Source organism: Schistocerca americana, chromosome 1 (assembly GCF_021461395.2).
Source record: "Schistocerca americana isolate TAMUIC-IGC-003095 chromosome 1, iqSchAmer2.1, whole genome shotgun sequence".
Classification (NCBI taxonomy): domain Eukaryota; kingdom Metazoa; phylum Arthropoda; class Insecta; order Orthoptera; family Acrididae; genus Schistocerca; species Schistocerca americana.
The window spans coordinates 832,524,843-832,551,702 of record NC_060119.1 but is presented as its reverse complement, the minus strand read 5'-3'; the positions used below and the strand labels follow the sequence as shown (position 1 = coordinate 832,551,702).

Below are 26,860 nucleotides of genomic sequence, written 5' to 3'. Positions count from 1 at the left end.
TAAAACCTGTTAAACAAGTGACTCCTCGACACAATACCAGTATTTAGATGAAGCGCCCTTAGAGAAAAAAATCATTTATTAGGGAATTATCAGAATGTAATTCCTTCATTTTCTCTGAGTCTTTCTTTGTAGTAGTAGACAATATGCACATCTATAAGCATCTTAATGTATTATCAGTTTCATTCCACAAAGCGTTTTGAAAATTGCTGTAGTTGTCTTCATTCCCGATTACACCATAATTGTTTTAAACTTAGACCCAAAGACCTCTCTACATAATATTTGTTAAGTTGATTATTTATTACAGTCAATGCTGCGGAATGGATCAAATTATCGCGGTCGGGTTCAGTAGTAAAAGATCATCTTTAGATATTGGTGGTTGTCTACATTGTATCACGTCATGTTCATAGTTGTGAATAGCTGCATCATCATCAAATTGCAAATATTTGACATAAAAGTCAATGTTTTCCGCCCGGACTGGATTTGTTTATTTCCCAATTTCTATTCCAACATGTGTATCATTTTCAAATAATAACACAACATGAAAGCCTTTAATATGCAGGGCGTTAGCGGTATAAGTATAGTATTTTATTGGTGACTGAGAACAGTATAGTAACAACATTACGTTACTATTTACTTCATTTGCTGACTAATTATTATAGCTATTCGGAGTAGTATATGTTTTAGGTTGCTTAGTACGTGCAAGTACATGAGGGAAGTGCAAGCCACTAATGCTTAATCTCCCCTGGGAAGCAGATCAGGCCGGCCGAAGTGGCCGTGCGGTTAAAGGCGCTGCAGTCTGGAACCGCAAGACCGCTACGGTCGCAGGTTCGAATCCTGCCTCGGGCATGGATGTTTGTGATGTCCTTAGGTTAGTTAGGTTTAACTAGTTCTAAGTTCTAGGGGACTAATGACCTCAGCAGTTGAGTCCCATAGTGCTCAGAGCCATTTGAACCATTTGAAGCAGATCAGGTGCTGAAGTGAAGTGTGCACTCGGTTAGTCTGTATGACTGGCGCAGTCCACTTAGTGGTGCAGTTACTACAGTGCAGAAAACATCAAGTAGTAAACTATGTGACGTGTTTGTGGGAAGACTAATAGCTACAGAGAAAACAACAAACATGCTGAAGTGGGTACACATTGTAGTGTCACCGCCAGACACCACACTTGCTAGGTGGTAGCCTTTAAATCGGCCGCGGTCCGTTAGTATACGTCGGACCCGCGTGTCGCCACTATCAGGGATTGCAGACCGAGCGCCGCCACACGGCAGGTCTAGAGAGTCTTCCTAGCACTCGCCCCAGTTGTACAGCCGACTTTGCTAGCGATGGTTCACTGACAAATTACGTTCTCATTTGCCGAGACGATAGTTAGCATAGCCTTCAGCTACGTCATTTGCTACGACCTAGCAAAGCGCCCTTACCAGTTACTATTGATGCTGTAAAACATGTACCGTCAAGAGCGATGTTCACCATTTACGGATTAAGGTTAAGTATTCCAACAGCTACGTCCTTTTTTGCTAAAGTCTAACTTCCTTGTCCTGTTCCAGACCTCACGCCAGCCTGCGTGAGCTAAAACGCGTGCCTTTCGGCTTCCTCTTACATTAGTGGGTTGGCCCTCCTGCCAATCCACAACACATATTAAGCTGTAAATGTTCACAACATACCCCTAACATCCTGCATATTCTCCACTGTTAAATGAACATCGTCCTCGTGTCCAACCATTCTTACATATTTGCACAATATTTACAATTTTTTTTCAACAAATAAATGTTTTAATATTTATAAGGGCATTGTCATGATGAGCATGTGTTACAATGTAGGTGGTCAACTGAGAACTGAAGACGTTGCAACTCTTGTCGGCTGCGTGCATTTCTTGTAAATGATTTGTCTTCCCTTACAATATTCATTGCGCACTTCCGATCATTGTTACCTCAATACCCACGTATTGAGGACGGCCTTCCAGCTGACTTGTTCTCTTTCTACTACCCTACTGCTTCAGAAGAGAGACGACCGTCGACTCACAACATCGTTGGAAGGCACGATAATATACTGTTTCTTACAGCATGAAATTCTCCAGGATATATCCTGAGCACTCTCACTGTAGAAACTGAAAGCATGTGCCCTGGAGCCATTGTGTCCCCGTGTAGCTGGCTAGGCAGCAAGCAGGTGGTGGCAGGTGTGTTGGCGTTGCGCAGAGCCGGAGGCGAAGGACGCGTGCGCGGCGGCGGCGTGCGGCCAGGGCGCCGAGTGCCGGCGAGACGGCGAGGCGGGCGCCGCGCGGTGCGCCTGCCCGGCCGGCTTCACGGGCGACCCGCTGCTCGCCTGCAGCGACATCAACGAGTGCTCCGCCGGCGCCGCCAGCTGCGGCGTCAACGCCAAGTGCATCAACGTGCCCGGCTCCTACAAGTGCATCTGTCCGCAGGGCTTCTCCGGACACGGCAACATCTTCTGCGAAAGTTAGTAGTACTGCGGGAGCGGCACCGGGCACCACGCGCGTCTCGTCTCACAGCTAGTGGGACCGAGTTTCGGACAGCATTTCAAATTTTAAAATACGTGTAGTATCGCACTTTTATTTTCCTTCCGTTATGCGGAGGAGGGTAACAGTTATCAATGTTTTATGGAAGCCAATACAGTTCTTCCTGAAGTTAAAATCTTATGCCTCATCATTTTCCTCTTAGAACTTCTCCAAACCTTGACGTTTCGACCCGTATGCTGGAATCTTCTTCAGGGAGTCTTCCGGTGTCCCGGGGTGCTGAGCACGGTCGAAAACGCGTCGCGTCAATTCCCGAAGGCTCTTTTCCTGGCACTTGAGAGAAGCCTGTAATAAGTGACGTGACACTTGTTTTTGATAGTATTCAGCCACTTGGCGACACCATAAACCTTCTGTAGAAGACACCCACCAGAGACGGCGAAACTCGAAGTTTTGGACAAGTCTAAAGTGGAATATGACGTGGCGTAACAACTCAGTTTTAACTTCAATGAAAATGGCCACTGAAGACTAACACAGGATGCTTCGCACTACCACAGATTGTAGAGAGGACGTATTTGATCAGGTTTTACATAGGAACCCATGTCCAGAAACACAGCATCAAAGTTATAGGCACCGGCGCCCATAATTGTAAGTACGTACAGGGCGATTGCGTGGTGATGTTACAAACTTTCAAGCATGATGGAGACAGATAAATGTATCAGTTTGAGGTAAGGGTTCCTCTATCGGAAACGAACGAGTCCAAAACTATAGGTGATACCTCAGACGTAGAATACGTGAACCGGTACTGTTGTTGCTAAGAATGTGAGGTGGGAAACTTGTAGAGATGGTAGTATGAACCAAAACAAGAAAAAATATCCCGTAAACATGGGCTCTTGGGCTCTAAACAGCATAACTTAAGAACTATGCACGCTTGTTACATAGAAAAATTGAATTTCAGACTAGCGAAGATGAACAATTCTCATAGCTCCTCAGGTATCCACTTCAGAGCCCATATTTACTAGACTTTTTCTTTCATTGGTCCGATCTACCTCCTCTGAAATTTGTATACCCTACATTCTTAGCAACGACAGCACCGGTACGTGTATGCCACTGTCAGAGGTATCAGCAAGATTTTCGCTTGTAACTTTCGTCTCGTTCGTTCCCGAAACAGGGACCCTTACCTCAAATTGATACATTTATCCTTCTCCAACATCCTATACCCTATATTAGCTATATATTACACTACATATAGAAAATGAGAAAGTAAGTAATATGTGCCTCTTCTTTTAATGAGTTTGTCGAAATCATTTTGTTTGTAAACAATCAACAAGTTCTGAAATGTTTTCTCGTATACAAGGGCAAACTACTCACTGCACGCGACAGAAAAAAACTATGACAATCATAACTGAATGATGCGAACAGATTACATTGACAGTTTGATTTACCTACAATTTTTGCTTGTTAGTCTCACATACACTGAGAAAAATCGCGCTCTCATTGAAAGCTGTTACCCTCTAAAGTTCTGTACATGTGGACCACGGAAAGTAGACAAATAGATCGTAGAGTTTATGACATGTACGTTGTAGTGCCCGAAGTGCTGCTCTCCACAGTATGAACGGTTTTCAGTGCTCGTTTTAGTAGCTGCGGGACTGGCGTTTGGACTATTTTTCTCAATTTGGCTTTCATTGTACTTGTCTGTCTTTCCTGATTTTCTTCCAGTGTTGTTTTCCTCATTTTTTTGTTGGTCGTCTTGGCTTCACACATGTATGTTCTCCCTCATATCCTTCCTTACTTAATTCAACAATGATAACATGTAAATTTTTCGGATCCCTTTAATAGTACTGCAGACAGTACGGTAATACGATACCAGTAACTGAAATGTAGAAAAAGGATGAAAAGGGCAGATTACCTCTCTGCTCTCCTCTGCGGACTATCTCTGTATCTTTTCTTTCACCTTAGGCTCCATTTCGTTCTGAGTCCTCCTGTGGTACCCTTTTAACTCCACTTCTCCTATTAGCTCCCTTTTTCTCTCGTCAACATACAGAAATTTCAGTGTGTTTATTTGTGAATATACTACATTTACCCATAACCATAAACTAACACCCATAGATTCCGCGATCTGTATTGCTAAATGTCTGTACAGCGTCGCTTCTCTGTGATGTGGTTAGGTGTAAGTTCTTGTGCTTTTCCTGTTTCTGTAGCCACTGTCGATTCTTTGTGGCCTTCTATGGTTAAGATGACGACAGACTGTGTACTACGTAAAACTGTCTTGCTATTTAACGGCATGTTTTTTCCAGGTGCCTTTATGTTTGTTTCTTATAACTAATATACTTATTTTCCAGACATGTATTTCTTTTACAGTACAGCTTGAGAACGATACTTATCAATGAACAAACTTCTATTTTCTGTGCTTTTTGGTATAATTGTAAGAACACTGCTTGATTTGAAGAAAGTTAATAAGTGTCTTTTCTTTTACAGACTTCACTTTTTCTTAGAATAATCTCTTAAGAATTGTTGCTTATGAAGCTCTGTGTATCCTTATGTTTCTTTGCTTTTAGATTTTCGGCTACTTGTATTCTAGGATAAAAAAGTGATGACGATGTTAACCACCCAATGAGTGATGAATTGTATTTCCTCTTTATTAGTGCAATATGATTCGATAACCTGGTATAGAATGAAACATCATATCAGTGGTGGTCAGCACTGTCGTCTCTCATTAGAAACAAGTGTTCAATGACATTTTTCTCGTACACTTATTGTCGATTTTTCATTGTAAATATTTTGTCTGGAAATTTCGCTTATCTTTGACTTTATAGATTGGTCTCAATATCTTGAAAATATGTCATTTAGCTGACTGTATTTTTCTTTCAGAGCTTGCTTACAAACGCCTTGTGCCTCTGTTATCTTCACATTTCCCACTCTTACTGTGTAGTACAGTTTTATAAGCCTTGGATCGGTTTTGGTCAGATGTAATTCTCTTCATGTCGCCTTTCGCTTCATTATGTTAGGCTGAAACGATCTCTAGCTCGGGCGCTAACTGTTCACTTTTGCAAATATTCCAGATGTCAACGAATGCGATGACAGCCCTTGTGGCGAGAACGCTATATGCACTGACACGGTCGGCAGCTTTATCTGTACCTGCAAGGAAGATTACACCGGAGACGCTTTCAAGGGCTGCACTGGTAAGTTATATACTTACGTCTGATACTCGACCTCACAATGCGAGGCAGATAATCGATCATATTCCTAATATATGTTGGTGCACAACAAAAAATGCTTCAAATATATGCATCATAGCCGCCGTTTACTTAAGTGCTTGTCAGAGAAGTCATAAAGTAAATGCTAACATACCTAATGTTTGCCTCCAATACTATACTTTACTTCTGCTCTTATATATGCCTCGTTATAGGTGATTCCCCCAGCCCGTAGATCTAAATTGTATTCAGTCAGTTAATGCATCAGTGGTTATTCATTTGCAGACTTTTTCCTGACTACGAGCCTCTGTTGTCAATTACATCATTTATTTTTCGGAACAAGCAGCGTCGCTTTAAATTGCCCTCTGCAAAACGGCAAGGTTTTCACAGATAGTATGAAATGGAACAGTGGATCTGAAAAAACAAAACGGTTCAACAACGCTATACCTGGCCCCAGAAGACAAATAAGGGACGATCAAAAAGTTTCCGTTTGAGGCTGTTGCTGCAGCGTATAAGCAAACCAGCGTGACTCCGATGTGTGTATACAAGCACCTTCATGTTGGCAAGGGGTTAGTGTGGCCCTCGGAAGGAAACTTTTTGATCGCTCCTCATAGAAAGTGCAGTGTCACACATCTAGAATCTAGACTGTATTCGGATGTGACTGATGACTTCTTCCGATGGCAAGTAAAGGACACAGAGGACTTGAAATGACTAAACCTTTTCTTACTAGTGCCTCTCAGTTAAAAATATTGATGATTTTGGTGAAAGGTATTAGGTTCTTCATGAATCACGTGGTACAAGAAGTGTATATCGCATTGAATCTTACCATTACTGTATTCCACCTACTATCACTATTCTTCCCTTGCAGGCTAATAGCTACTCGAGAGTGGAAAACTTAAAAGTTTCCCTTTCATAGAGGGAAAAAGAAAAGAAAGAAGATCTGCTTTAGGAACATGTTTTTACGACGTAGTCATCATTATGGTTACACAAGCTTTAATTCATCCAGGACGTGAAAGGAAAGCTGTCGTATTCTTTTCGAAAGAAAATATTTCTCTAATCAATGAAGAGGAACAACAAAAATGTCAATTCTTGAAAGGCAGTTGGATATCTGAATCGCAGATTTCGTACGAGTGCAGGTTGCTAACCATTGGGACATCTCGCCTCTGTCAGTAATGAAGAATAGCAATTATCTGTAACGGAGCAACGATGGAGATCTGAAGAATTTACCAGCCTGCGCAGCAATTTTCTTCGTGGTAGAATGAAATTTTCACTCCAGACCGGAAGATTTGCTGATGTATAAAATGAAAACACAAAATCTGCGTAAGAAGCAAATACTGTTTTGACACTTTCATTAATGAATTCAGTCCAGATAGGAAATACTTTTATTTTATACTTCAGACATTACTAGTTTCGCACCGTTGTCCATCGAAAGATTATCACGACGTCAAACATATCACAGTATTGTACCCAAGAGTATATTACCTAGTACATAATATCAGATGTTTGACGTAGTGATGATGCAACGACTGTCGGTGGACCGAAGCTATTAGCCTGTGAAGTATAAATAACATACAGTATCTAGATTGAATTCATTAGTAAAGATATGCTGATCTGTCAGGTTTTCGCATATTTAATGATATATTTTGGGGGCTTCGGCCAAGTTGTTGTTCGTCTCCTTCAAGTGCTGCAAGATGTGTTGTTATATGTCTTCACAAAACCACAGATCGCAGCATCTGAGGAAGACTACGAGGTCACGAAAAAATCGTACAGAAAAAAAGGAAACAGGAAGTCGGACTAAGACCTGAAACTACGTCATTAAAAAATATGCTAACAGATTGAACTCGAACGCTTGCTCGTTCTAACCTAAATTTTCAGGAATGTCGCACAGTCCCACACAAAGCTTCAGACTGGCAGTATTGGGCTCCCAATTTCCATATACTGCAAAGTCTATCTTACATACCATATAGAGACCAGTAAATAATCGAATTCTACAAAATCAACAATCGAACATCTACAAAACAGCTTCAGACTTAAGATTAATTTAAGAATGAGTTAATGTGTTAAGCCAGATCATGTTTAGAAAAGGCTTGAAATTATGGTTAAAGTTTGTTGGAAGTCGCTAAGTGCTGTCATTCTGTTTGAATATAGTCTGAGAATTTGCGGGCCACAAGTTACGTTGCCTCAAGTTACCTTCAACTGCGTTTTTTTTTTTTTTTTTTTTTTTTTTTTTTAATAACTCGAAAAGTTTCCTCCAGCCAAAACGTACCCCAGTACAAAATTTAGCGACATTAAATTTCCTACAAATAGGCCCCAAGCTACATAAATTTTCTACAAATAGGACCCGTTCATTTTTTCTGTAGGACTGATAGTTTGCCTGTAGCGAGAAAGAGAATATGAAAACCTTGCTCATGGTATTTGAAGGTGTTGCGGGTTGCATAAAATCCATAGGTGCAGCTAAGTCAATCTTTATACACAGTTTCTAACAGTAATTCCTGTACTGCTCTGTTAAATCATTAACATATGATTATACACCTTTATGAGTAGAGTATGTGAAGATCCTAAATTTGTTAAATTTGGTCAATAATTGTATGAAATATGAAAATCACATTTTTGTTGCCCCTGGAAGCAGTTAGATAGGCAATCTGCACCGCAGGAAACAGTTAGATAGGCAATCAGCAACTGGGGCTGAGCATCATGAACCACGACCCGGATTATCCGCCGAATGATGTTGATGGATAAGCGCCAGATACCGTCCCCTGTTGCCAGACTAAGTGAGTGTGAACGTGCCCGTTGCAGATATCAACGAGTGCGTGGCGCTGGACCGCCCGTGCGGCACGAACGCGCTGTGCCAGAACGCGGTGCCGGGCTACACGTGCGTGTGTCCGCAAGGCTACGCGGGCAAGCCCGACGCCAAGGTGGCGTGCGAGCAGGTGGACGTGAACATCCTTTGCCGCTCCAACTTCGACTGCGCCAACAACGCCGAGTGCGTGGACGGGCAGTGCTTCTGCCAGAAGGGCTTCGTGGCGCGCGCCGCCGACTGCGTCGACATCGACGAGTGCTCGCAGGGGCAGCCGTGCGGCGCCTCTGCGCGCTGCACCAACGTCCAGGGCGGCTACCACTGCGAGTGCGAGCCCGGCTTCGTCGGCAGCCCGCCGCGTCTGCCCTGCAAAGGTGCGTAGCTGGCGGGGTGTCATCACCGACAGTAATTAACTGCGACACAGGAGTAGCGCATGAACTACTAATACTACAGGCCCTATGCGGAACGGATAAGAATCGTGGCGGAATCATTTCGCTGGACTGCTTACCTAAAATAAGATACTGCAAGTCGATCCTCTGTTCCAAGGTCTCCATATCCGTTCGCAATGGTCCATAGATTATCCTGCTTCCTCCCATTCTGTTGTAGCCTCTTTTTCCCTCTCGTGGAATTATACAGTTAACAACGTCCAACAAGTCCAACTGATTTACAATTTACAGTTTGTTCAAATTTCTTTTTAAGTCATTTCATCACTTTAATTGTTTAATTTGTGTGACAAACATTGTTAAAAACAGTACAGACCTCTATGTCCGTAATATGGAATAATTTATATTATCACAAGATGGAAATGGTTAACCTACGATGTGTTTAAAGTACTGGGAAACAGGTCTTTAACTATATAGTGTATAAAATAACCAAAACTAATGAAATTTCACCATTGAACACGCTCCGCGAGTGCTCCTGTGTGGATAGATCACACAAAATGTCTTCCAGTTTCTTCGGCAGGGCTTCTGTCAAAATATTTAACAAATATAATCAGTTCCACGGCATGTGCACATTCTGCTACGAGATAAGGTATGCATACATATATACAGTCACAGATGATGCTGAAAAGAATCGGAAAGTTATACAGCATCTTTTATGAAAACACAGCGACATTTCGCTTGCCTATTGGAAACTGGGTGAAATACCGTTATGATTGGCAAAGTATTTGAGAAGAGCAAGGTTGAAATCAGCCTGGTCATTTTGCTTTACGGCAGTCCCTTCGTTTTTCTAAATTACGTCAAATGAAACTAAATTCCGAATTTTTTCCTTTCTCTCTCTAACAGAAAATATGCTCAGATTATAAAAAGTCAGATATCTTAACGTAATTATTTATTATTCCTAAATATTGTTGCCTTATATAATAGTTGCTCCTTGCAGAATCTCAGTAGCGAATTATCAACAATAAAGTGCTATATTTACTACTCATTTAATAAGTTAGCATATTTACAATTACATAAATGTGATATGTCTGTGATATTAAAGCGCAAAACAGCTTTTAATACACCAGTGAATTAAAGTTAGTCAAACATAAATTGGTGCAACTAAAGGACACAAACTGAATTTAAGGCTGTGATGAAAATCTCTAATTATCACTGGATTTCCACCTTATAAACTGGCAAAATCAGACTGTATTCTTGACATTATCCGAAAGCACTCATATTTTGCACTTCTTTTTGTTGTCCTAGTCTATGTTTTACTGCAATACGGTTTGCGGTAATACAGTTTTCTGCGCCAGTTCTCCTATGAGTTTCTGTTACTCTGAACTACTCATTACTTCCTTACCAATAACAAATATTTCGTCGTATTCAGCAGTAATTACTCTGAATAAATCGGAGAAATAATCAACAGCTGCATGACCAAACGCCGTAAATGATATGCAATTGATTTGTAACCTCCATTTTATAGGCTTACAGAATAACGGTTCCACGTTGCACCTGAAATATTCTGTTTCCATCATTCCAATGGTCAGCGTGAACCATTAACTAGGAAACAGTTACTTGCACTAGTTCAGAACCTCTGCTGTTGACTTAACTACTCCCAGGTAATGTAGAGTCTCTAAATATCATTTTCATTTTGCAGCACCATGCGAAGACGTCAAGTGTGGAGACCACGCCTTCTGTAAACCTGACGGTCAGGAAGCTTACTGCATTTGTGAGGACGGCTGGTCGTTCAATCCACTGGATATAACAGCAGGATGTGTTGGTAAGTGCTCGACCAAATCACGAAGTAAGTCTACTCGTGTTTTTGTTTGGTGATTTTTTTTTTTACATGTTGTACTTACTGATGAACTTTTGATCGCAGACATCGACGAGTGTGACAAGATCAACGGACCCTTCGGGCGCTGCGGTGCCAATGCGCTGTGTACTAACACGCCAGGCGGCTTCAGCTGCCAGTGCCCGCCCGGACTTACTGGAAATGCTTTCAAACAGTGCCTAGGTAAGAACGGCGCCAATGTCTGCTTTTGCACCCTATTGTTTATCAGTCCAATGCGTCTTTACCGTATGCTACTGAGTAATGTGCTGTAACAATCATTAACTCCATAAGATATCGACAATTTTTTGCGAAATCAGCATTTCGCACCCAACTCCTCAAGAAAACCATTTATTTCTTAATTAAATAAATACTTACAGCGCACGAAACGGGACACTGTTGTTGTCTTCTTTGTCACTTACCATAATCAAGGCATTAAACTGATGACAAAACATGAGCAGAAATATATCGTAACGGTCCATATCTACGGCAGTTAAATGTTGTTCAAGAAGAATTTGAAATGGCTAACGAGAGAGTAAGCTGCAGTCAATGGCACATGTGTGAAGAAATCAGGGTGAGGCGGGAGAGAACTAGAAGGCTATTTGATAAGTAGTTCATAATCTACCTATATCTAAAACTTCACGCATACTCTGAAGGCCGCCGCACGGTGCATGGCGGAGGTCATTTCTACACTACTACTTCTTCCATCTCCTGAACCGCTGGCAAATGGAGCTACGGAAAAATTAATATATATATTCCTCCACGCATGTCCTAATTTCTCTCATCATTACTGCGCGGTTCTTAAGCAAAATATGCGTTGGCGATAGTCAGCCATAAACTCCGTTTATCTAAATTTTTTCAATTGTGTTGCGCGAAACCATCGTTGCCCTTCCTTTCAATTGTGAAAATGCTGTAAAGGCTGGAATGAGAGGCAATTGAAGAAAAACATCAACTATCCCCTGAAGCTCTTCTTACAAAGTTTCAAGATCCAATAATTAGAGAATCTGGGGAATGTTCTTCGGCTCTCCACAAATCGTTCCTCTAAGGTCTGCGAAGACAAGAATAGATTGGGACATTCTTCCCGTGCTCGGTAGGCGAATAAAACGCTAATGCACGGTACAACGGGAAGTGTCCTATGATATCGACTTCACAATAGACTGGAGAATATAGATGTAGATGTCGATGTGCTGAAATTTTACTTTTGCGCTATAAAAACAATCGCCATCATATCCTGTACGCTGCCTCCCAATCTTTTTAATCACGGAAGCGGCATGGGCCGGTGTGTGAAGAGGAGTGTTTGTGAGAGTGGTGGCCGCCTGTTCGCAGACATCGACGAGTGCGCGACGGGCAGCCCGTGCGGAGCGGGCGCCGTGTGCACCAACGTGGTGGGCTCGTACAGCTGCGGCTGCCCGCCGGGATCCGTGCCCGACCCCGACCCCAAGGTCAAGTGCGTGGCCGTCGTGACGTGCGCCGCCGACGCCGACTGCCCCGGCAACGCCATCTGCGACCCGCACAAGCGCTGCCTCTGCCCCGAGCCCAACGTCGGACCAGACTGCAGGCGTGAGTACCTCTTCTCTCTCTCTCTCTCTCCTTCTGTGTGTGTGTGTGTGTGTGTGTGTGTGTGTGTGTGTGTTCCTGAAGCTCAGTCTGTCTCATGTGGATCTTATAATTCAGTTTCTGCACATCAAGTGAAGGACCATTTGCTCTACAGTATTTGGGTGGCGACAGTAAATTTAATTTCTCGTCGACGTCAGTAGCATTAGAGTTAAAACACTGCCTCAACTGAACAAGAACAAGGAAGGTAATTATCTTTTTGAAGAAGCGAGAAACCCAGGTAGGCATTCGTCGGAGATGATTTTGAGTAACCACAGGAGATAAGAACCACTCCGGCAAATAAAAATGTGCGACGGATCAGGACCCGAACCTGAGACGTTTGCCTTTGTGCGGCAAGTGCTAGAGCGAATGATTTAGCCAAGCACGACTCAGGACCCGGTGTCATAGCCAGTATCTCATCTCCTGTCTTCGAAACAGCACGGGTCATAATTCGTATTTGGATAGCTCAGTCCATAGAGCACTTGCTCGCGAAAGACAAAGGTCGCAGGTTTGAGTCCTGGTCCGGCACAGATTTTATATCTGTCAGGAAGTTTCATAGCAGGCCAACCTCTGCTGCAGAGTGAAAACTTGTTCTGTGCGGAGGAGATATGTTTGAACTCCACTCTTCCCGAACACGACTCTGAAGTTGTAAACGGTGTTCCACGTTCCTGGATAAAACAAAAACTACCATTCTACACAATCTCGTGACAGCAAAGTGCACCAGACAGCTACACTTGAGACACTTGACATGCAAATCATCCAAGTCGCAATCCTCGCACCAGGCTGAGAATCACACGACTTAGTCTTCACATCTTGGCGTATCTCTATTTCCTCCAATAGGATTTGAAGCTTCAGGCTTCCGCGTCAAAATTAATAGTTTGTCAGTTTTTTGGTTGACAGCCAAGTTGTCATTTTTGTCTTTGTACGATATATTTCGACAATATCCGTCACTGCCTTCGTCAGGTATCGAGGCAACATTTCGTGCCTGGCTGTCTGAAGTCCAACCAAGCTGTGATGGGTGGACGCTTCACGCTCTCGTAGCTGTTGGTTATAGTTCAAAAAGCGAGCCACGAAATTGATACCTGACGGAGAAAACTAGACTCGGCTGGAAAACAAAAACCTGTAAACAAGTCAGTAGATTGCAGCAATAACATATTCAGGATGATCCAGTTGACGTGTCAGTATCGTAGTTCAGAAGGGAGAACCTTCAGGATGGTCCACTTGACGTTCCAATACCGTAGTTGAGAAGAGATCTAGTTAGCATCGTCGAGCAGTGCAGCACGTGTTGTGAGTGTGCCACCCTCCGCCTTGCAGACCCGTGCGAGTCGGTGGTGTGCGGCCCGAACGCGCAGTGCCTGCTGCTGAACGGCGCGGCGCGCTGCCTGTGCGCCAGCGGCTACACGGCGGCGGCCACGCCCGCCGGCGGCTGCGTCGACGTGGACGAGTGCGCGGCGTCGCCTTGCGCGCCGGGCGCCGTCTGCCGCAACGAGCCGGCCGGCTTCTCGTGCGAGTGCCCCGGCGGCTGGGCCGGCGACCCGTACCGCGGCGCGGGCTGCGCGCGCCCGCACGGCCCCGCGCCCGCCGCCTGCTCCAAGCAGCGGCCGTGCCCGCTGGGCGAGCACTGCGTCGCCGACCAGTACGCCGGCACCAGCGTCTGCCTGTGCCAGCGCGGCTTCACGCGCGATCCCGCCTCCGGTCGCTGCCGCGACGTCGACGAGTGCCGCGAGCTGCGAGACCGACCCGCCTGCGGCCTCAACGCCGTCTGCAAGAACCTGCCCGGTAGCTACGAGTGCCAGTGTCCGCCCGGCTTCAACGGAAACCCCTTCCTGCTCTGCGAAGGTAAACGCCCTCTACCAATGATAATCCACGCGCGTCCCGTTTTCGATCAGTACGTTACCGTCTGTGTGTGCTTGCAGAGTGCAACACGCTGGAGTGCCAGTGCCAGCCGCCGTACCAGCTTCTGGACGGCAACTGCGTGCTGGCGGGCTGCTCCAAAGGCGAGAAGTGCCCGCCGGGCGCCGAGTGCATCACGATCGCGGGCGGCGTCAGCTACTGCGCCTGCCCCAAGGGCTTCCGCACGCGCCACGACGGCTCCTGCGAGGGTCAGTACCACACACTGTCTGTCTCAAAAGACCATTCCCAGACATTACGTTATCTCGTACTTTGTATACTGTTCACGGAAGTAATTTTATTTACGTCCTCGGGAAAAAAGGAAGATTTCCGACCGAAACGGCAAAAAGCCGCTCTATAGAATTAATTGACGAGTAAGGTCGATTGAATCTACCTTTAGTGAGACATTAATCATTTCACGTGCATTCTCATACTTACGGAAACAGAAGAGACCAGAACACGGACAGTATATAATCGTTTTAACTTCGGGAGTGAACACAGCCTTAAATACTTTTTGAATCAAATCATCGACGCCATTTGACTGTTAAGTTCTTAATATTCATTCATCACTCGTCCGTGACTCGTGGTCTTGCGGCAGCGTTCTCACTTCCCGCGCACGGGGACCCGGGTTCGATTCCCGGCGGGGCCAGGGTTTTTCTCTCCCTCGAGATGACTGAGTGTTGTGTGTCTTTCATCATCATTCCCTCGCAACTCGCCGTAGTGGCGTTAAAGAACTTGTGGAGCGGCGGCCGTACCGCCCCGCGAGGGATCTCCCGGCCACCAATGCCATACGCTCATTATTATTATTTATTACACTACCGTGTTTTCTGATTTAGAGGCATTTTCAAGTGCAAACGTAAGAATAGGGTCGCGCTTGCCACATCAGTGTATTGGCCATCATTAACACGCCACATTACGTTAAAGTATGTTGGCAGCGCGTAATGTTTCTAATTCACATCCACATCTTATTACGAGATCACTGGTACATATATGTCTACATATGTGTTATAATATTTCATCGACGACATGTAATTCAGGCAGATCGGGTATTTAGTGACGTTTTTCTACAGTTTGTACTTGAGAATGGCTCGAAAGCCGAAATCGCGCTACTGAAATAAATGAGTATTAAGAAGTTATAGTAAAATGGTCGCAATATTTCGTTGAAAAACTGACATTATTTATTTTGAAGGTAAAATCTTCTAGATAGGACGCGTCATTTTTCTTCCATGCGATCAATGTTTCGAACCCTCTGCTGGGACCTTCTTCAGGAACTTGTGGTGTTCACGGTTTTTTAATCTAGGTTGTGGTGGTAAATCCAGCTTAAGCGAGTCAATATATTTATTATAGAGCTTATCACATTCGAAGGTGGCTCTGTTTTGAAACAATGAGCGAATCCCCTGCCAGTAACATTCGGCAACCAACGATATCGTCTGGGAGGCTATGCCATGACCAGCACTGAGGGGCGTGCGATGTTCTCTTCCAGACCATGATGTGGCCATGCTTCAGTGCCGATGCAGTTCAATTCGTTGTTGTTCCCAGAAACGCATTATATTGTTTGGTAACATGGAACATGTTTTCCACCTCACTGCCGCCACGGTTAAACAAAATTCATTCCACGCTTCGCTATCGCTCTCTCTCTCTCTCTCTCTCTCTCTCTCTCTCTCTCTATTTGTACAGAGACGTATTACGACGCGACGCGCGCACTGTAGTAGCGACTGATGCTTCCAAGTACAGAAAATACTGAAAAGAAACGAAAATTATGTAACATGTTTCTCGAAAGTTGATATTTAAGCAGATATCACCACTTTTTTGCAGCTCACAAACGACAAGCGCAAAGAAAGTAAAACGGTCACAATATAAAGAGGAACGCTGTACTATGTCCGTGCTTGGCCGGCAAAGGTACTCGGATCTCATAGATCAAATTTGGCATGCTTTTTCTAGTACGTATCCATGTTTACTATCAACATGAACCACTAAGTCTACCGCGGAGCTCCTTGCTCTGAAATCAGCACGTGGTCGCCTGTGCTGCCCACAGGAGTTTCCATCGTCGTTCCTATGACGAAAGCTATTTTATTGATTAAACTTTTGGCAAATAAGTGGAAGAAGAATTTCCGTCTGCAGATTATGTTTCCTTCTTGCAAGTGACGTTCCAGGCCCTTCGAAATTGAAAATTCGCCCTGTATATCCCAGGTAGCTTGTAGTAATCAGTTAGGCGACTCTTTGATGGTTTCGCTTAACTGATATGTACAGTAAGATTTTTGATAACTCATTTGACAGGCACTGTCCACATTTTGCACTTTTAATTACATTATTTTCATGATGGCAGTGACAACAGGAACCGTTACGAAATTATCTCGAATGATAAGCAGGCCACAGCTGCACTAAATTATGTTTATTTTAAACCTTGTCCCTGGTTTCTGGTTTAGTGCAACTGTGGGCTGTTTTTCATTCGAGACAGTTTTAATTACTTAACTTGGCACCGTACAGCGGGGCTGTTGGCGTGGCGTCGGAAGGTAAGTGTCGGCAGTGGAGCGTGCTGTAGCGACAGCGTCTCTTGCGCAGACGTGGACGAGTGCTCGGAGGGCCGGCAGGTGTGCGGCTACGGCGCCGAGTGCGTCAACAGCGCGGGCTCGCACCGCTGCGTGTGCCCGCGCGGCTACAGCGGCGACCCCTACAACGGCGTCTGCTCTCCGGACCAGGTGCGCTGCGTCAGCCACGCCGACTGCTCCGCCAACGAGAAGTGCGTCCAGCCGGGAGAGTGCGTCTGCCCGCCGCCGTTCTTCGTCGACCCGCTCGATGGCAACAAGTGCAAGAGTGAGTACTCGTAGCTGGACATCTGCAGCTCCTAGAAATAAAAGCTGGCCAATCTGGCCGAGTAATTAGTCCATTAATGCTGCTGCCGATCTACTATGTTTACTGCACATACAACGCAGGCGCATCATCGTTCTGTCATCGTGCTTATACTGCAGTACAAAAGAGCAATCCAGAGATAACAGTCTGCTAAAAATTTATGCAGATGGTGCGCAACAGTTTATTAATATTTAAAGAACTTTATGATCGTCAGGATGAGCTACTGCTTCAATAATAATATTCTATTCGTTACCAGTTTCGATCGCTCATCAAGTTAATAAAAAAAATCAAAGAGATGCAGTTAATCATAGTCTATACAGTTCAAATGGCTCTGAGCACTATGCGACTTAACTTCGGAGGTCATCAGTCGCCTAGAACTTAGAACTAATTAAACCTAACTACCCTAAGGACATCACACACATCCATGCCCGAGGCAGGATTCGAACCTGCGACCGTAGCGGTCGCTCTGCTCCAGACTGTAGCGCCTAGAACCGCACAGTCTATACAGTGACAGTAATAAAATGTAATCTAAGTGTTCTTCTATAATCATATCCGGCGACAGAAAATCGTGTGCCATTATAATCGTAGCAGTCAAAAGATGTCGGTGACTGGCGTTGGCCACTATAGCTGCGATTAACTCCCCCCGAACAGCCCATGAAGGCCCAGCGGTACCGACCGGCCGCCGTGTCATCTTTAACCCAAAGGCGTCACTGGATCCGGTTGTGGGAGGGGTATGTGGTCAGTACACAGCTCTCCTGGCCGTATGCAGCCGGCCGCGGTGGTCTAGCGGTTCTAGGCGCTCAGTCCGGAACCGCGCGACTGCTACGGTCGCGGGTTCGAATCCTGCCTCGGGCATCGATGTGTGTGATGTCCTTAGGTTAGTTAGGTTTAAGTAGTTCTAAGTTCTAGGGGACTGATGACCACTGATGTTAAGTCCCATAGTGCTCAGAGCCATTTTTTGGCCGTATGTCAGTTTACGAAACTGGAAGCGCTACTTATCAATTAGATAGCTCCTCAGTTTGCCTCACAAGGCCTGAATGCACCCCTCTTGCCAACAGCGCTCGGCAGACAGGATAGTCACCCATCCAAGTGCTAGCCCAGCCCGACAGTGCTTAACTTCGGTGATATGACGGGAACCGGTGTTACCACTGCGGCAAGGCTGTTGGTGCTATAGCTACGACGCCAAATGAGTTTCTACCAGCGGATATGATTATAAAAGCACGATTTGGATTACATTTTATTATTTCCATCATTACCTATGCACAACACACTGCCTCCAACTTTTATGGACCTAATGCCGGCCGGGGTGGCCGAGCGGTTCTAGGCGCTTCAGTCCGGAACTGCGCTGCTGCTACGGTCGCAGGTGCGAATCCTGCCTCGCGCATGGTTGTGTGTGATGTCCTTAGGTTAGTTAGGTTTAAGTAGTTGTAAGTTCTAGGGGACTGATGACCTTAGATGTTAAGTCCCATAGTGCTTAGAGCCATTTGAACCATTTTTATGGGCCTAATGATGCTCTTTGTGGTCATAACAGGTAGTTAGTCAAAAGTTTTTACTCAGGTAGTAAGTAGCTGTTATGTGTGACACGCGCCTGTGTGTGTGTGTGCGGCAGGCCCGTGCGAGCGCTTCCCGTGCGGCCTGAACGCCAAGTGCACGCCGAGCGACCCGCCGCGCTGCATGTGCGAGCCGGGCTACGAGGGAGACCCGCTGACCGGCTGCTCCGACGTGGACGAGTGCGCCGACAGCCCATGCGCCTACGGCGCGCACTGCCTCAACGAGAAGGGCGACTTCAAGTGCGTCTGCGCCAGGGGCATGACCGGCGACCCCTACCGATCCGGATGTGAGTACCTTACGAATACATCACCAGATAACATGGAAGAACACATCCACAAAGCTCTTCAGCACTACAGTTGACGAATCATGTACTTGTTATAAGGAGTGTCCGGGTTAAACACATAATAATATAAAATGTAATAAATAGAGGCGTAATTGAGATACGTATTGGTGGTCTGCTTCCACAAGTACGCTAACTCAGATTGTTTTCTGTGTTTGCTTCCGGCTGTTGGTACCGCGTGTGCATGCGCGTAACTGCTTTGTTCCTGTAAACGCGTGACATTAGCCGTATGGACTCTACAGCAGAAAGTGTTCTGTGTGCTTTTTCTCGCGGAGCTCAAGTCTGTGACCCTGGCACAATGTCGTTTTCGGCGTAAGGACTGCGATCACCTGACAAAGTTCCTACTTATGTAGCAATCAAGAAATGGGACAAACGACTTCGAGAAACTGGTATTTTGCTTTCGGTATTGGGCCACCACGCCAGTTCCAGAGGCTACTGTTGAATTAAACCGTACGTCTCTTCAGCGTATCTCTCACAGGTCAATCTGGCAAGCAAGTAGACTTTTCCGAACATTGTGAGGGATTTCTTGGATCATCATTGTGAGGGATTTCTTGGATCATCAGCTCCTAGGTCGTTGGGTTGGGAGAGGCAGTCCATCGAGTTCTTGGGCCGCTAGACGTCCAGACATGGAGACACTTCATTTTTTTCTGTGAGGTTTATCAAGAATCAATTTCGTGATCTATCGGATCTGCGCCATCGTATTCGCGCAGCTATAGCAAATGTCACGTCTGCAGTACTGCAAAACGCTTGGAAAGAAGTGGAATACAGACTAAAGGTCTGTCGCGCCATTATAGTGTATACATCCTGCTGCATTAGATATGGAAAAAAAACAATGAAACATTTTGATTTACCATGTTTGTAGAGATATACCGTTCATAAATATTTCAATTAATTCTAAAGTTACTACAGTTTATATATTATTACATGTTTAGCTCGGACGCTCTATATTTCTCTGACCACACGCTATTTGCGTCTCCATGGTCAACTACCTAGCGTCACTAGTTACTGACACTGGGAGCGCGGAGTCGATTCCCGCTGATAGTGTAGGAGATTTTTGAAAGGGGAAGCTGTTTACAATGAGTACGTTGCAGCTTCTGGGGCAGGATAGTCAACAAATGGGATCTACTCAGCCTCTGGAACCGAACGGAAAATCGGTTTGAACAATATCACTGCCACGCAGGCTGTTGATGACATTGGACGTTTATTCATGGTACAGAGTCTTAAGTGAATGGTATTTGCTTGAAGACTAACCAACGCGCAGACCATTAGCATTGGAACATACTGAACCATATTCATGCTCAAAATACTGAAAACGCAACCAATGCACATACCCCACATATCGGTAAAAGGAGATATACAGGGTGATCCCGTGATGGTGATGGAGAATAGTACATGTATCTCTGTGAGACAAAGGACCTTGGTCCGGAAACAACCAAGTCGAAAGTTTTAAACGAAACTCCTGATACGTCTAACAGTGGATCTCCTCTACTGCAAGCGCTTTGCTTTCAATATTTTTGAAGAAGCTAGATGGCCCAAAAAGAAGAAAAAAAGCCTAGTAAACATGGGGTCTTAAAACACGTACCATAGGAGATATTTTCAGTAGAAGATATGTATTTCACAGAAGCAAAGATGAACAAGTGCTCATAGCTCTTAAAGTGTGCACTTTAAAGCTTATGTTTACTGGTCTTTTTTCTTGTTTTGGTCAGTACTACCTCCTCCCAAAATATGAAAAGCAAAGAGCTTTCAGCTGAAGAAGTAGACTGTTAGAAGGAAGAGAACGATTTTAGCCTACATCTTCCGACTCTGTCGTCTAGGACCAGGGTTCCTTGATACATTTACTCTTCTCCGTCATCACGGAATCGCCCTGCGTAGTCGTTCATAGATCAGATGCAGTAACTACAGCAAAAGAGTGTAGGAAGGTGAAGTCAACCACAGGGCAAAACTGTCGGAGGAAACAAATACTGGCTGTAAGTTGTGTCCCCATCCGCCGTCAAACATGGCACATGACATGTGTGTGTGTGTGTGTGTGTGTGTGTGTGTGTGTGTGTGTGTGTGTGTGTGTGCGTCTGTGTGTGTGTGTGTGTGTGTGAAGAAACATATATTCCAAAAACTGTAAGGCTTCACTGCAGTATTTGATTGTCAAAGGTTTGTGCATACTCAGCGAACAAACAGTACAAACCAAAAGCTCACGAAAGAGTGGTTAGTGAAAGTAGGAAGAGTCAAAAGAAGAAAATGTAAAAGTGATGTGCTACTGTAGCATTATCCATTATACTTAGTGAGACGTTTGGCACCTGTAACTGGAGTGAATGTGTGTGGGCGCAGGCGTGAACGCGGACGGCGCCGGCAAGGCGGAGTGCGGCAGCGACGCGGACTGCGCCGGCCAGCTGGCGTGTGTATCCGGCGCGTGTGTCAACCCGTGCTCTACGCTGCCGTGCGGGCCGCACGCCTACTGCGAGGCCGACAACCACGCAGCCTGGTGCCGCTGCGCCGTCGGCTACACCGAGGCCGCCAACGGAGAGTGCGTCTCAGGTATGCACCCAGTCTGTCTCTACACCCACACACTCTGCCGTAACACAGTAGGGCAACACGACAAAACAAGTGAAGAGGATCTCTGCTACATTAACAGCAATCAGCGATTATATATATTTCTCATCCGGAAAAAATAAACACTATCAACCACACCAAAATATCTTGACCAAGTTATCCTCAACTCTCTAAGTGGATTTCTGCTTTTCCCTTAAAATTTCTTTTGGGTCATAAGTCTCTTGATTAGCCTGATGCTGCCCACAAGCATTTCTTTCCTGTGTGAAACTCTTAATCTCAGAGCAGCACTCACATCCTCAATTTAAAAAAAAATATATATTCCGATCTCTGTCTTCCGCACTTTTTCTTTGCAGCTCACACAGTACCATGGAAACTATTCCTTGATTTCTTGCAATATACCCTATCTCCCTCTCTTTCTTCTAGTTAGTCTGTTCCGTGTATTTTCTTTTCTCACCGATGCTGCACGGAAAGTTCCCATTTCTTATTTCATCTGTAAACTTAATTTTCATCGTACTTCTGCAATACCACATGTCAAAAGCACTTTTCCAGGCTTCCTACAGACCATGATTCACTTCCATATAGTGCTGTGCTCCAGAAGTGTATTCTCTGCAAATTCGTTTCTCAAACAAAGGCCTATCTTTGGCACTACTAAACTTCTTCCGCCGAGCAATGCTCTCTTTGCCAGCGCTAGTCTGCATCTTACGTGTTATTGCTTTGTCTGTTACGCACTATCTTGCTTAGCAACCCCAGTGCGGACAATCTATAAGCTGAACCAAACGCTTCTCACTCCACGCACGCGCTGAACACATACATACATGATATACTCCTGCAAACGCTATATCAACTATCCCACAGAGCTTCCCAAAATATGTAATCCGGCCACACTGCAAAGCTACAGAAACACATCCTCCTGCCATTCCACCATACAACCAGCAACAACAAACCTTTTGTCACAGCAACTTTCATTTCCAGCCACGAAATCCGATGTGAAATGTATCCTCCCTACAGAATTCAGCCAGACCCTTCATCAGGGTTTCCCTTCCACTGCATAACCATCGACAGGATTCCATTGTGTTCTAGCAAGAATCCTGTTACGTTATAGAAGCTCTCGAACCCCAAAACAAGTGCACCAACACTGCCTCGCACCGAAAATGCATGCAATATGACTATCAACCTCGGAAAGATTCTTCTTCGGTGCTGGTCCGACAGTTTTCTTTGCAGTGCTTCGCTTCACCGACCATCACCTTCATTTTCAGAACTACATTGGTCCGTGGTTTAGATTTTCACAATACACTTATAACTTCATAACTTAGAGTCATGTAACTGATTTTGTGCAGGTGGAGTTCCAAATATTTGACAATAAGATGATATTGGCGCCAAAAAGGAGCAGTATGTCTATTTGTCCGTGACTAGTTTCAATAATCCTGTCGTCTATTGGTTGATGAAGTCATACTGGCTTGTTAGAGCGAGCCAGTGTCATCATCTACCGTGAAGCTTTGAACACTGCAGAAAACTTTTGTAAATGTTCTTGTATAACTGGCACACTCTGGTCACACTATGGAGCTAGTGAACCTCATAGTAAACAAATACATCATTATATTCAATACATCCTGATTATACAAGGTGTCCCAGGAGGGATTTTCAGGGATATGACAGGAACGTTTATTCGAAGGTCTAGTGAACATCGGCTGTATAATGCATATCTTAAGAACTACGAGTACTTCTTCATCTTCGATAGAGCGAAACTAATGTCTTCTACTGCAAGTTGTTTCCCTTAGATATTTTGGGAGGAGATAGTGTAGACCAAGTCAGGAAAGAAATGTCTAACAAACTTCGGCTCTAAAGTGTATAGCTCAAGGGCTATAAAGACTTGTCCAGTAGAAGAGATATGCTTCGCGGAGCGATGATGAACAATTGCTCATACTTCTTAGGGAATGCACTTGAAAGCCCAATTTTACAGGACATTTTTTTCTTGTTTTTGTCCATTGTACCACTCTAGAAGTAGGGAAAGCAAAGCGCTTTCAGTAGAAGACATTTGTTTCCCAATATCGAACATGAAGAAGTGCTCATAGCTGTTAAATACGCATTTTAAAGTCCATATTTGCTAGACTTTATTGCTTCGAATAATCGTCCATGTCATGTACCTGAATATTGACCATTCCTGCTGGGACACCCTGTATAATGATCTAAACGCTTATTGTAATGTCCACCACTTTCATAGTAATACCAGAATGTGCTAATTATACCGGTACAGTTATGAAAGCTTTGCTTCAGGGTCGATGAGTAGTTAATTACAGCAGCCAGAAGGTGATAGAAATCGTAACTAGTCATGATTTCGTGAAAGTCACATCATCTTTTTCCATGTGGTGATTCTGTGGTATTGAAACTAACTGAAATGTACTTGTCTACTTCTTTCGTATGAAGAGCAATCATCTGTATTGTTGGTAGCCAGGTGTCCCGTATGAGAGGCTAGATTATGAAATGACGATTGACAAAGAGTCATTAGGCTATATAGTTAACTCCCAAGGCTAGGTGCCCTCGGACGGCAGGGAGACTGTGAGGACTGTGTTGTGGGTGCGCAGTGTGCCAGGGCGTGGTGTGCGGCCGCGGCGCGCAGTGCATCGTGACGGCGCTGGGCGCCACGTGCAAGTGCGTCGAGGGCTTCATCGGCAACCCGTTCCCCGGCGGCCTGTGCGTGCCCGACGTCTGCTCGGCCAGCAACCCGTGCGCCGAGCCCAGCGTCTGCATCGGCGGCCGCTGCAAGGAGCGCTGCGAGGGCGTCGTGTGCGGCGTCGGCGCCTCCTGCGACCGCAACACCAACAAGTGTGTCTGTGACCCCTTCTTCGTCGGCAACCCGGACCTCATCTGCATGCCGCGTGAGTACCTCGGCTACGCGCGGTTCACACTGCACAGCTATCTTTTAATTTGTGAATGGTTAATCTTCCCTCTTCATTTCCTTGTGACGACGTTAGTGTTGATATGAGTTGAACATTACGACGCGTTACTATCACACCGCCTTTTAATTTAGAAATAACAGAACTAAATCGTTTGCCTTTCATTTCGCTGGGATCAGCACGTGACCAAAATACATTTTCCCACTGTATAGGTTAAATGTAAATATAGAATATGTCATCTACCGCTTGCAATGTACAAACAGCATATGACGTTTTAACGACATGGAGCTACAGCCCGGAAAGAGTAGTCTTCCAATATGATCACATGATAACATCCCTCCTGCTCACAAGTCATTGTAGAACCTTTAGACAATTTCAACAGCCAAACTGGTCTGTATTTCAGTTTACGGTGAAGTGTAAACATGTGGGACGTCCACATCAGAAGTGACCAGATCGACCACAATTTTTATGTCCCGAGACAGATATGCTTTATAAGTCATTCCCACGAACCGTATATTTTACATTGCTCATCGCTGTGTTAATGTAACTGCCAGCATCCTTCTGCGTGAGGGAAGTTACTAACACGGGGAAAATGTTCGGCGGTCGCTCACACAGGTGCATGGCACGACGCCCCAGTATCGAACAACGGTGGAAGACGTTTTGCTCGGGGATGAGACATTGTACGGCACGCAACATTCCAGTGGATTCACCATCTTCTGTCGAAGATCTTAAATGAACACATCTGGAAGCCTTAAGAGTGCCTTCAATAGAACTGCCATTGTGGCAGACCGTTATGTTTTGCTCCGGTTTATCGGGGAGAAGGTGAGGAGCTTTTGTTTCTACGCGTGAAAATGCGACAGCGGAGGCAAGGACAATCTACCTATAGTCTGGTCAAACATAATGTAAGTTTGGAAATGAAGACAGTACTGTGCCAAGTAATACTTCGGAGGGAAAGACTGGAAGCTATTCTGATACTCAAAAAAAATTTTTAAAAATGGCATAGTATGGTAGTCTAAAGTCTGAACCGATCACTTCTCCTGAAAAGGGTAACTAAGAAGACGCCTTTACAAAATACACCACAGTGTGCTTCCAGTCTCAGACTTCCATGTAATTGCTATTTACAATCAAATAATGATTTGGCGAAGAGTATTGTGCTTGACAGAGTAACATCGTTTTTTAGGGGAACTTAGTTTACAAGTAGATTACTGACTGTGTTCTGCGCTATTCATAATCAAATCTGATTGTGAATAATTACCGGAAGCTTCTCCAGGCCAGCTTCGTAAAGGATTACAAAACCTACCGTCATTACTTGTTCCCACTGAATCCCGTCACTAATAATGGAATTCTGTTTCCTAGGAACATTTTTCCCTGCGTAATAACTAGCACGATTGTGAAACTACAGGATTTAACAAAACGTTATTGATTTGTGGATGTGATAGTAGAGATATTAATATAAAGCTGAACTGGTTGAAATGAGGACACGAGGGCTATTCGGGAAGTAAGTTTCGATAGGTCGCGAAAAAAAGGAAAAAAAAGTGAAAAATCAGAAATGTGTTGTTTGCAACAGTTACCTACTCCTTCCAGCTACTTGCCTACATAGTCACCGCTTTGGCTTAGGCGTTTGTCGTAGCGTTGTACTAGCTTTCCAATACTCTCGTCATAGAAGGGAACCACCTATGCTTTACGACAATTCTCTACGCTGTTCAACAGCTCGTTGTCCGTGCCAAAATGTTGACTTCATAGCCAGCGGTTCAGGTGAAGAGAGATGAAACTCAGGGGGAACCAATTACGGGCTGTATTGCGAGTGATCAAACACATGTCATCGAAAGCGCTGAAGGTTTATCTTCATTGCACTTGCTGGGTGCGGCAGAATATTGTCATTAAGAAGGAAATGCATGGCAGTTAAGGTATGTGGGCTGCAATGACATCAGGCGAAATCTCTCCCCAGGCCCTCGTACTTGGCGGGAGAGATTATTGTTCAAACATGTTCAAATGTGTGTGAACTCCTAAGGGACCAAACTGCTAAGGTCATCGGTCCCTAGACTTACGCACTATTTAAACTTTAGCTAAGGACAACACACACACGCCCATACCCGAGGGAGGACTCGAACCCCCTGCAGGAGGGGCCGCGCAATTCGTCACATGGCGCCTCTAAACGCGCGGCCACTCCGCGCGTCCAAGAGATTATTGTTCTAGCATCTTTGCGTGCTTACTGTGATCTCAGGACTGAAAAGACCGACGTGACCCAATCGACGGGCATACTAGAGACACTACTCAAAGCATCTGCGCAAAGCAAAGCTTGATCGGATTTTCCACTGTAGTTTCCAATTTTGCGCCCAATCGAACCTTACTTTCCGACTAGCCCTCGTCCATTTAAACAAATGTTTTATGTTTCTGTGTGGTAAAATTCTGTTTGACCTCTCTTTCATCGCACAGGCTTCTGACTGGATGCCGGCGGCGCCGCTGCTGGTGGACGTGCGTTAACGTGTG

The 26,860-nt window shown here is 44.9% G+C and overlaps 1 protein-coding gene across 1 annotated transcript in view; it reads left to right on the top strand.

Annotated features, from left to right (window-relative positions):
- LOC124594527 overlaps nt 1-26,860 on the top strand; it is a 605,846-nt gene that overhangs the window by 204,131 nt on the left and 374,855 nt on the right. The window contains exons 9-19 of the mRNA XM_047132903.1: nt 5,527-5,646; nt 8,455-8,829; nt 10,538-10,660; nt 10,760-10,894; nt 12,035-12,268; nt 13,616-14,140; nt 14,218-14,403; nt 16,754-17,005; nt 18,651-18,878; nt 21,255-21,461; nt 24,059-24,352. Of these exons, the coding sequence (XP_046988859.1) occupies nt 5,527-5,646; nt 8,455-8,829; nt 10,538-10,660; nt 10,760-10,894; nt 12,035-12,268; nt 13,616-14,140; nt 14,218-14,403; nt 16,754-17,005; nt 18,651-18,878; nt 21,255-21,461; nt 24,059-24,352 (2,679 nt within the window). The remainder of the gene's footprint in view (nt 1-5,526; nt 5,647-8,454; nt 8,830-10,537; nt 10,661-10,759; nt 10,895-12,034; nt 12,269-13,615; nt 14,141-14,217; nt 14,404-16,753; nt 17,006-18,650; nt 18,879-21,254; nt 21,462-24,058; nt 24,353-26,860) is intronic.